Source organism: Carya illinoinensis, chromosome 10, assembly GCF_018687715.1.
Source record: "Carya illinoinensis cultivar Pawnee chromosome 10, C.illinoinensisPawnee_v1, whole genome shotgun sequence".
Taxonomy (NCBI): Eukaryota; Viridiplantae; Streptophyta; class Magnoliopsida; order Fagales; family Juglandaceae; genus Carya; species Carya illinoinensis.
In genome coordinates this window covers 19,339,406-19,351,777 of record NC_056761.1, presented here as the reverse complement: position 1 = coordinate 19,351,777, position 12,372 = coordinate 19,339,406, and the positions used below count along the sequence as shown (strand labels likewise).

Below are 12,372 nucleotides of genomic sequence, written 5' to 3'. Positions count from 1 at the left end.
TTTTCAACAAAGTTAGTGGAAGAGAAAGGGGATTAAAGATGGAAATTCATTGAATAAAGAAAATGGAGTATAAAGCAATGGATGAAAGAGAGGGGAACGTGGAACCGGAATTGAGGAAATTGATTGATTCTTCAAAAGGCAGCTAGTGGAGTAGTTGGCTGGGATTAATTATTCAATGCATGATTTGAGAGGGACCAACCGGTGGGTGCAAGATTAGAGAAAACAACCAATTAAATAATTCTTCAAGAGGTAAGTGGATGTTTCGGCTATTGATTTTTTTTGCTATAAATTGAGGTCGGTTGAGGAGTTAAGGGTGCGGACACATTGAGAGAGAAGTGGGGGAAGAGACAAGGAGAGAGGGAAGAAAGGAGTTGAAAGCAATTGGTGGGTGTAGAGTGAAAGGGATAGGTGGGGAGTTGAGAGAATTGGAGAGAGGAGTAGGTGCAGAATTTTCAACCAAGTGAGATAGGAATTGGCTGAGTTTGAATCCGTCGGTCCTAAGCAAACAAAAAGAGAGAAAAGTCATGAGAGAATAGGAGAGAGCAAGTCGGTTTCTTAGTCTTTATTGGTTGGAATAAATTCATGTGTTGGAATTAAATAGAGGGGGGACTTGTGAGTGGAGAAAGGAACATGATTGATGCTTGAGTTTAATGTGGACTTGAAGTGGTTGGAGTTTTATTTTTTTTTTGCTTCTTCATGTTTTTTCGTTTGGCATATGGTGGGGCTACAACTTCTTCTTGATGAATATCTTTTAATTTCAATTTCTATTTTATTGTGAGCTTTATTCCTCTGTATCAATTGGATTTCAGATTTTGTTGTTTCTAAGTTATTGCTTAGTATTTCTTGTGTTAGTTATTTAATGGAGAATGCTTATGTGATTTCTATAGTGTTTGTAATGAATATGTTTGGCTAAATTTTCATACTAAGGTTAGAGATGAAGTTTAATGATTTAAATATTGTTTCCGAATCTACGTAAAATCTATTTTGCGAGCTTGATTGATTGAAAGATTTTATTTGGATAATTTGATTATCTATATACTTGTCTTGGTTCATTGTGATTTCCGAATACAGTGAATGCTTGAGGAATCCCTGTGGTATTCAAATAGATTTGTAAATGTTTTAATCATCAATCGTTCACGCTCAATCATAAGCGTCTGTTTTTCTCGATCTTAAATGCTAAATCTACCAATTAAACGGAATCATTATTCTAGTTTAATTGAAGTAAATCGATCGGAAACAATATCATAAATTATTAGACGGATCCTCGAAACCTTAGTCTTTTTCCATTCATTTTATCAATCTTCATTTGATTGCACGTTTCTTTTCGTAATTTTGTTTCATTGTCTGAATTTATTTTATTTATCACAAAAGTCAATCCCTGTGGATTCGATCCTGTAAGATACTACAACACCTGTATACTTGCAAGTAAAACTGCACTAGATTTTTGATTCATTAATTTGAGTCAAAGTTTAGTCGCAACAAGTTTTTGGCGCCTGAGGCTAATCCATACCAATATCAACAACCCTTGGCTGTGTGTAGGAGATTTTAACGAGATCCTCTTACAAGAAGAACAAATTGGCTCTAATGCTCGACCCTTCCAACAAATGGAGGATTTCAGAGTGGCCCTATCTGATTGTGGTTTGAAGGATATTGGCTATATTGGATCCAAGTATACCTGGTGTAATAAAAGGGAGGGTGATGGCTTCACTAAATCTAGACTGGATAGAGCAGTAGTAAATGAGGATTGGCTTAACACCTATGCTATTAACCAGACATATGTACTCCCAGGCCAATGCTCAGACCATAATCCTCTATTGGTAGTGTGTGAGAACCCTGACCAAGAAGTTGTCCCAAAACAGAAGATATTCAGGTATGAAGTAGCTTGGGAAAAGAGAGAGGGTTGTAGTGATCTGGTGCAAGCTGTGTGGAAACAGAATTTCCCTGCAAGAATGAAGATAACAGCTGTTAGGAAAGTAATGGAAGTATGCAGGAACAAACTCAAGTTCTGGAGCAAAGAGGCTTTTAGAAACCATAAGAAGCTTCTAACTCAAAAAAGAGAAGCCTTAAGACAGCTACAAGAATCTGATCTAGGCCATCATAGTTGCCATATTAAAGCTGCTCAGAGAGAACTAGATGGACTTTTGGAAGAGGAAGAGCTGAAGTGGAGACAAAGAGCCAAACAAAAGTGGTTGAAAGATGGGGATAGAAACACCAATTTCTTCCATAAATGTGCTACTCAAAGAAGACAAGTAAACTCTATTAAAAAGGTTGCCAATGAGGAAGGGGTGTTAGCTTATAACCAGCAACAAGTGGCCAAAACTTTCCTCCTCTTCTACCAGAATCTTTTTACCACCTCTGAACCATCTAATATAGAGGCTGCTTTGCAGTCTTTTCAGCCTTCAGTCAGTGAAGATATGAATGTTGTATTGACTCGGGAGTTTACAGAAAATGAAGTAATCACAGCTGTTAAAGGCATGAACCCAATGGGATCCCCTGGCCCAGATGGCTTCCCAACTGCCTTCTACCAGAATCATTGGGACACTGTAGGTAAGAAGGTCACAGAAGCAGTCCTTGAGGCACTCAACGATAGAAAGGGTATTGGTGAGCTCAATCAGACCTATATAACTCTGATCCCAAAAAAGAAATCCCCTCAAGCAGTAACAGATTATAGACCCATCAGCCTATGCAATGTTTTATACAAGATCATCTCTAAAACTATTGCTAATAGGCTCAAACTCATCCTGCCTAACATAATCTCCCCAACTCAGAGTGCTTTTGTCCCAGGGCGACTAATCTCAGATAATGTAGTTATTGCCTATGAACTGTTGCACACTATGCAAACCAGATTAAGAGGGAAGATGAATGGTTTTATGGCCTTAAAACTTGATATGAGTAAGGCCTATGATCGTGTGGAGTGGGTTTTTATGCAAAGAATCATGGAAAAGATGGGATTTGCTGATAGATGGATAAGCTTGGTGATGGAATGTGTATCGACTGTCAGTTATTCACTGCTAGTCAATGGATGCCCTCAGGAACCTTTCTCACCCTCTAGAGGTATCAGACAGGGAGACCCTCTATCTCCCTACCTCTTTATCATCTGCTCAGAATTTTTAACCCACAGCCTCAACCAAGCTGAAATGCAAGGCCTTGTTTCTGGGATCCCAGCAATCAGAGGGGGTCTACATGTTACCCACCTTCTATTTGCAGATGATAGCCTGGTCTTCTGCAAGTCAAACCCAGCAGAGTGGAGTAGACTACAGCAAGTCCTGAGCAAGTATGAACAAGCTTCTGGTCAAAGATTGAACTTGGACAAAACCTCTATATTTTTCAGCAATAACACTAAGAGAGAGGTGCAACAAACCATCCTCCAACAAGCAGGGATTAGAGCCTCTGGTGCTTTTGATAAGTACTTGGGTTTACCATCCTATATTGGAAGACAAAAAACAAAAGCCTTCAGTTCACTGCTAGATAGAGTCAAATCAAAAATGGCAAATTGGAAGACTGGTGTGCTATCCCAAGCTGGTAAAGAGACCTTGTTAAAGTCGGTATTGCAGTCAATCCCAACCTATAGCATGGGTATCTTTAAACTTCCCAAGTCTATTATAAGAGGTCTCAACCAGTTGTTGCAGTCCTTTTGGTGGGGTCAGAAAGAGAACAGGTCGAAAATACACTGGCTGAGCTGGCAGGCCCTTGGAAAACCAAAGAAGGAAGGGGGTCTAGGCTTTAGGGATTTTGAGTTTTTTAATCTTACTTTATTGGCCAAGCAAGGATGGAGGATCATCAAAAATCCATCATCCCTTGTAGCTCAGATCCTTAAGGCTAAATACTATCTGAATTCAGAGTTCCTCTCAGTCAAACCAAAAGCTAGTGATTCATTTGTTTGGAGGAGCTTCCTCTCAGCAAGATCAGTTCTCAAGGAGGGACTCATGTGGCGGATAGGGAATGGACAGCATGTGAAGATTTGGCAGGATAAGTGGCTCCCATGCCCCTCAACCTATAGAGTGCAATCTCCTATTTCCATCCTCAATGCCGATGCAACAGTTTCTGAACTTATTAACAGTGATACAATGCAGTGGGATCTACCTCTCATCCAAGCTATTTTTTCAGAGACTGAGGCAAGCTCAATTTACAAGATGACCCTTAGCCCATGCAGGAACCAAGATGTTTTGACCTGGAGATGCTCAAGAAATGGGAGGTTCACAGTTAGAAGTGCTTACCACTTACAAGGCTCCATCAGAGAAGAAAGCAAAGGCCAACCCTCAGAAAAACAATGCTCTTCAGGTTTTTGGAACAAGATATGGGGCCTCCAAGCTCCTCAAGCCACCAAAAGCTTTCTGTGGAGGGCTGTAAGGGAGTCCCTAGCTACGAATTCGAATCTGTTTAAGAAAAAGGTGTTGAAGTCCCCTGCATGCCCAATATGTCTCAAGTATCCTGAATCAGTCTCACATGCTCTCTGGACTTGTGCAGCAGCTCAAGACGTGTGGTCAAAAAGCTCAAGAAGGATTCAGAAGCTAGATGTCCTGAATGTCTCATTCAGAGAAATCCTAATGCCACTATGGAACCAGTTATCCAAGAGAGAATTGACAGAAATTGCAGTAACAGCTAAGGCAGTGTGGCAAAGGAGAAACATTTGGATCTTTGAGGATAAATTTCAATCCCCTTCTCAGGTGTCACAGCAGGTTCATGCTGAGATGGAAGCCATTGATTCTTGGGTGGACAGTGGGGTAAGGCAGGTTAAACACCAGGTGGTGTCTGGATCCATTTGGTCTGCTCCTCAACCAGCTTTCTTCAAAGCCAATTGGGATGCAGCCATTGATAAGGGTAGTTCCAGGGTTGGAATTGGGGTGATTGTAAGAGACTCAGAAGGCTTGGTCACGGCCTCTCTCTGTTCTTCCATCAATCTAACCCCTGATCCTTTGCTTGGGGAGGCGGCAGCAGCACTAAAAGCCACCACTTTGTGTGCTGAACTGGGTTTAACTCATATTGTCTTAGAAGGTGATGCTCTCAATGTGGTTCAGGCTGTCCAAGACGCGGAAGAAAACTGGAGTGCTGTTGGTATGGTAGTTAGAGATGTCAAGTCCTTGTTGTCAAGGTTCCAAGAGTGGTCAATTCATCATGTTCCTAGAGAGTTGAATGTAATTGCCCATACTCTAGCAAAGTTTGCTCTGAATTGTTCAGAGGATTGTATCCTTCTGGAGGATTACCCTCCATGTATCCAGCATTTACTCTAATGAAATGCAGTTGATCCTTTCAAAAAAAAAAAAAAAAAAAAGAATCCACAGGGATTGACTTTTGTGATAAATAAAATAAATTCAGACAATGAAACAAAATTACGAAAAGAAATGTGCAATCAAATGAAGATTGATAAAATGAATGGAAAAAGACTAAGGCTTCGAGGATCCGTCTAATAATTTATGATATTGTTTCCGATCGATTTACTTCAATTAAACTAGAATAATGATTCTGTTTAATTGGTAGATTTAGCATTTAAGATCGAGAAAAACAGACGCTTATGATTGAGCGTGAACGATTGATGATTAAAACGTTTACAAATCTATTTGAATACCACAGGGATTCCTCAAGCATTCACTGTATTCGGAAATCACAATGAACCAAGACAAGTATATAGATAATCAAATTATCCAAATAAAATCTTTCAATCAATCAAGCTCGCAGAATAGATTTTACGTAGATTCGGAAATAATATTTAAATCATTAAACTTCACCTTTAACCTTAGTATGAAAATTTAGCCAAACATATTCATTACAAACACTATAGAAATCACATAAGCATTCTCCATTAAATAACTAACACAAGAAATACTAAGCAATAACTTAGAAACAACAAAATCTGAAATCCAATTGATACAGAGGAATAAAGCTCACAATAAAATAGAAATTGAAATTAAAAGAAATTCATCAAGAAGAAGTTGCAGCCCCACCATATGCCAAACGAAAAAACATGAAGAAGCAAAAAAAAAATAAAACTCCAACCACTTCAAGTCCACGTTAAACTCAAGCATCAATCATGTTCCTTTCTCCACTCACAAGTCCCCCCTCTATTTAATTCCAACACATGAATTTATTCCAACCAATAAAGACTAAGAAACCGACTTGCTCTCTCCTATTCTCTCATGACTTTTCTCTCTTTTTGTTTGCTTAGGACCGACGGATTCAAACTCAGCCAATTCCTATCTCACTTGGTTGAAAATTCTGCACCTACTCCTCTCTCCAATTCTCTCAACTCCCCACCTATCCCTTTCACTCTACACCCACCAATTGCTTTCAACTCCTTTCTTCCCTCTCTCCTTGTCTCTTCCCCCACTTCTCTCTCAATGTGTCCGCACCCTTAACTCCTCAACCGACCTCAATTTATAGCAAAAAAAATCAATAGCCGAAACATCCACTTGCCTCTTGAAGAATTATTTAATTGGTTGTTTTCTCTAATCTTGTACCCACCGGTTGGTCCCTCTCAAATCATGCATTGAATAATTAATTCCAGCCAACTACTCCACTAGCTGCCTTTTGAAGAATCAATCAATTTCCTCAATTCCGGTTCCACGTTCCCCTCTCCTTCATCCATTGCTTTATACTCCATTTTCTTTATTCAATGAATTTCCATCTTTAATCCCCTTTCTCTTCCACTAACTTTGTTGAAAATTCATACACACTCATCCACTCTCCTATCATTTTATTCCACAGCCTTTCTTCTTTCAACTTTTGCACCCACCGGTCCCTCTTTCCAGCACAATTTCAGCAGATCATGCACCAGCACAATTCCAGCAAATCATGCACCGAATATACACAATCTTTGCAACCACCAGTTAGTCCATCATTCCAGCACAACTCCAGCAAGTCATGCACCGAATATACACATCAACTGGTCCCTCATTCTACACGTCTCACCAGCTCCAAACTCATGCACCGATCGGCTGCAGCAAAAATACAAACACCCACCGGTTGCTTTCTCTTTACTTTCCAGCACAACACTAAGGCACCTCACTTCCTTCCTTTTTTCAACACATGTCAATTCTTTGTATGACTTTAATGTTGCACCAACAAAATTTCAAGCCTCCGTGAGTTTTGTTCAACCATGAGTCACATGCATCATGAATGATCAAAGGGAGAAAATAACCATTGATTCTTCATTTTGTGTCTTCTTTTTCAATTGCCAAGCTTCCTCTCAATTAGTATGCATTTTTTATCATAAGTTCCAACCGGATCTCTTTTGAATTTTATTTAAACTGAAAATAAGAAGAAAGAAATAACACTCAAAAAAATAAATTATCAAAAACAGACTATATATGTGAGGAAATATTGTCTCATTAAATGATAATTAAGCATAAACATGATATCAATCAATTAAGAATCACAACTCGTATTTATGCTTATTAATCATTTTTTTTTTATCTAAAACCAATAATAGTTTCACGAAAAATTTAAAATACATTGGTTTTAAATAGCTAAAACATGCAATATTTCAGCTCAATCACACCCCCCCAACTAGCTTTTTGCTAATCCTTGAGCAAAATAGTGAAAAATTAATTGAGATGAAAATTTCATAAAGCTCGAAATTCAAACAAAAACAATCCAACATAATTCTGAATTCTCACAAAAAATTGATTCGTGACTATTCAACACCAGGAGTTATATTTACAAGGAAAGTCTCAACAATTGTTCACATAGAATTGGGGCAAATGTCTTAGAACTCGGATATGTGTATGTGGCTAAACCTCTGTATGTTCCTCACTAATAAACATGATTTATCATAGGATTTTTCAACCTTAAGATTAATCATTGCTGATTCTAACTACCTCAAAGTCCAAGGGACTAGCAGTTTTCACGCCAGCTCTGTTTTTAAAGGTTGGACACTCAACCCCCAAAGTCTTGGGTAACTGTTTCTAGCCCTTTTTACTTAGAAAAGTTCACTAAGTCGTCTTTATTCATTTTCTCTCTCTCTTTTTTTTTTTTTGGCATGGCTCAGTAGTCCTGCAGTTTACTTCTCCAGTGTTAAATCAATGAACATTAATGAGGAACACTACAACTGTAAGCATGTGTAAAATGTTCTTTCAAAACTTGCTCTTCATTCTATATAAATCATATTAATTCTCATTTTTGTAAATATCACATCCCGGTGTTTCAAGTCACTCTTCAACAAAATATGATGCATCATAAGTCATGTTCTATGTTTAAGGTTGAAAATAAATCTTCACAAAACAATTCCGCTCAAATACTTCACCAAAATACTCAAATTTCACAAATATGCTAGAAGTGTGTTAATCATTTATGTTTCAATGCACCTCACAATTTTTTTTTTTTTTAGATTTTATATGGTACTAAGAAATTTTCAACAGAAAACCCTCCCCCCAACTAAATGTGACATTGTCCTCAATGTTCAGTAATTGAATGTTTGATGATGTATGCTATACAGGCATGAATTGGAGCAAGATAAACATTGCAGAACATATTGAGACGAAAATGATTAAACAGAGAGGAAAGAATTCACCTGAGATACTTGAGTGCACACAAGGAGTAGATTTCTGTCAAAGTTAAAAACACAAAAAAAAAACAAAAGAAGGAAAAACAAAACAAACACATACGGTATATACAATGAGGAATCAGAAATTAATTCTGATACACAGGATCCTCCAGAGTAGTGGACTCAATCTCTGGAGTAAAATCATCCAAAAATGGTTTCAACCTTTGTCCATTAACCTTAAAAATATTACCATTCTCTGGATTTTCTATCTCAATGACCCCAAAAGGATAAACAGTTTTTACAACAAAGGGACCAATCCATCGGGATCGAAGTTTGCCAGGAAACAAATGGAGCCTTGAATTATACAATAAAACTTTTTGTGAAGGCTCAAAAGATTTTCGAAAAATATTTTTGTCATGAAAAATTTTCATTCTCTCCTTGGCAATACGAGAATTTTCGTAAGCTTTATTCCTTATTTCCTCTAACTCATTAAGCTGAAACTTACGAAGAGAGCAAGCTTTATCCAAATCAAAATTAAATTTCTTGATTGCCCAATAAGCTTTGTGTTCCAATTCCACAGGTAAGTGACATGCCTTTCCAAAAATGAGTCGATATGGGGACATACCAATCGGGGTTTTAAAAGCAGTACGGTACGCCCAAAGTGCATCGGTTAGTCGTAAAGACTAATCTTTGCGGTTTGGGTTAACCGTCTTTTCCAAAATTTTTTTGATCTCCCGATTAGATACCTCAACTTGACCACTTGTTTGTGGATGATAAGGGGTAGCAACCTTATGAGTAATACCATATTTTCGCATTAAGGCCTCGAAAGGCTTATTACAAAAATATTTGCCCCCATCACTGATAATGACTCGAGGTGTTCCAAACCTTGATAAAATATTTTCTTTCAGAAATTTCAGTACCACTTTGTGGTCATTGTTTTTGCATGGAACAGCCTCAATCCATTTGGACACAACTACCAAAATATAGAGATTGCCAAAAGAAACTGGGAAGGGTCCCATGAAATCGATGCCCCAACAATCAAATATTTCAACAACCAAGATTGAATTTAATGGCATCATATTCCGGCATGTAATCCCTCCCAACTTTTGACAACGCTCACAGGTTTTACAAAATTCATGGGTGTCTTTGAAAATGGTAGGCCAATAGAAGCCACATTGCAAAATTTTAATAGCAGTTTTCTTTCCAGAAAAATGGTCACCACATGTCCCAGAGTGACAAAAAGATATCACACTTTGAAATTCGTTATTGGGAACACATCGTCTAATTATCTGATCTGGGCAATATTTAAACAGATATGGATCATCCCAAAAGAATTTTCTTACCTCCACAAAAAATTTCCTCTTATCTTGTTGAGTCCAAATGTGAGGAATTTCACCTATAGCAAGAAAATTAGCAATGTTAGCGTACCATGGCACTTGAGATATACCAAAGAGTTGCTCATCTGGAAATGTGTCTTTAATAGGAACTGTCTCTATGGAATCTGAAAGAACAAGTCTGAACAGATGATCAACAACAACATTCTCAACTCCTTTTTTATCTTTGATTATCAAATCAAATTCTTGCAGCAAAAGGATCCATCTAAGTAACCTGGGCTTTGCATCTTTTTTCGCTAAAAGGTACTTTAACGCAGCATGATCAGTAAAGATGACAATTTGAGATCCAATCAAATAAGAGCGAAATTTGTCAAGTGCAAAAATTACTGCAAGTAGCTCTTTTTCAGTTGTTGAATAATTCATTTGAGCACTGTTTAAAGTTCTACTTGCATAATAAATAACACAAGGCTTTTTGTCCCTACGTTGGCCCAACACAGCTCCAACAGCATAATCACTAGCATCACACATAATCTCAAATGGTAAATTCCAATCAGGTGATTGCATAATTGGGGCTAAAATCAACATACATTTTAGCTTTGTAAAAGCTAACTCACAATCATCAGTCCACACAAAAGAATTTTCTTTTGACAATAAATTGCACAAAGGTCTAGAAATTGTGCTGAAGCCCTTAATGAACCTCCTGTAAAAACCTGCATGACATAGAAAAGATCTGATATCCCTGATGTTCTTTGGGATGGGCAATTTAGAAATTAATTCAATTTTAGCCTTGTCTACCTCAAATCCTTGAGAAGAAACAATGTGACCAAGAACAATCCCTTGAGTGACCATAAAATGACACTTCTCCCAGTTTAAAATCAAATTCTTTTCTTTGCATCTAATCAGCACTTTTTCCAAATGAGTCAAACATTCATCAAATGAATCACCAAAAATAGAAAAATCATCCATGAATATTTCAACGAAACGCTCTACCATGTCACTGAATATGCTCATCATGCATCGTTGAAAAGTAGCAGGAGCATTACAAAGTCCGAATGACATTCTTCGATATGCAAAGGTACCAAATGGACATGTAAAAGTGGTCTTTTTCTTAATCTTCAGGAGCAATTTCAATTTGATTATACCCAGAATAACCATCTAGGAAGCAATAGAACTTATGGCCCGCTACACGTTCAATGATTTGATCCATGAATGATAGGGGAAAATGATCATTTCTAGTGACAGAATTCAGTTTTCTGTAGTCAATGCACATACGCCAACCAGTAGTAACTCTAGTTGGGATCAATTCATTGTTAGCATTCTTAACTACAGTCACACCAGATTTCTTGGGTACCACCTGCGTGGGACTAACCCATTTGCTGTCAGAAATAGGGTAAATGATCCCTACATCCAGAAGTTTTAACACCTCTGCTCTGACAACTTCTTTCATGTTGGGGTTCAGTCTACGCTGCATTTCTCTAGAGGGTTTAGAATTGTCCTCTAGATAAATCCCGTGGGTACAAATCAAAGGACTGATACCTTTGATATCAGCTATGGTCCATCCTATTGCCTCTTTGTGTTCAATGAGAACACCAATTAATTTTTTCTCCTGAATTTCATCCAGTCTTGATGAAATGACCACTAGTAATGTCCCTGCTTGGCCTAAAAATGCATATTTGAGATCAATAGGTAGAGGTTTCAAGTCGAGTTTTGGTGTTTGCACACTTGAGGGGAGAGACACGACATCGTGAGGTGGTAATTACTCAAAACGTGTTCTCCATTTATCAGTGTCCATTATAGGAGTAGATTATAGCAAAAAATTCAGAGATGCAAGCACAGAATCATCATCAAAGTTTATACCATGAACCAAACAAGCCTCAAGAGGGTCAGAAAAACTTGACAAATCAAATTTATTTTGAACAAGAGTTTGGATCAAATTCACTTCCTGCACATCATCATCATCACCAGGTTGTTTACAAATATTGAAAATATTCAACTCCAAAGTCATGTTGCCAAAAGAAATTACCATCACACCACTCCTACAATTTATTAAAGCATTTGAGGTCGCAAGGAATGGCCTTCCCAAAATTATAGGAATTTGAGTGCAAACATCAAAGACAGGTTCCGTGTCCAAAACAATGAAATCCACTGGAAAATAAAATTTTCCTACTTGAACTAGCACATCCTCAACTATCCCTCTCGATATTTTAATTGAACGGTCAGCAAGTTGGAGTGTTACCTTGGTGGGTTTAAGTTCACCAAGACCCAACTGCTCATATACCGAGTAAGGTAGGAGGTTAACACTAGCTCCGAGGTCAAGTAAAGCTTTTTCAATTTTAAAATTTTCAATAATACAGGAAATTGTTGGACAACCAGGGTCTTTGTACTTTGGTGGAGAATTGTTCTGGAGGATGGCGCTTACCTGCTCAGTGAGGAAAGCCTTCTTCTGCACCTTCATCGTACGCTTTACTGTGCACAAATCTTTCAAAAATTTAGCATACGAAGGAATCTGTTTGATTGCATCCAATAAAGGAATGTTGATTTTTACTTGTTTAAAAATTT

At 37.8% G+C, this 12,372-nt stretch overlaps 1 protein-coding gene across 8 annotated transcripts in view; it reads right to left on the bottom strand.

The window, feature by feature from the left end:
• Positions 1-12,372, bottom strand: part of LOC122279326 — a 35,976-nt gene that overhangs the window by 4,090 nt on the left and 19,514 nt on the right. For 6 of the 8 annotated variants that reach the window (XM_043089892.1, XM_043089895.1, XM_043089898.1 and 3 more), the window contains one exon: positions 9,823-9,875. The exons of 1 other annotated variant lie outside the window; for it this stretch is intronic. In XM_043089892.1, the coding sequence (XP_042945826.1) occupies positions 9,823-9,875 (53 nt within the window). Of the gene's footprint in view, positions 1-9,822; positions 9,876-10,246; positions 10,524-12,372 lie in introns of those variants that run through there. One more of the 8 variants, XM_043089896.1, reaches the window with a different exon arrangement.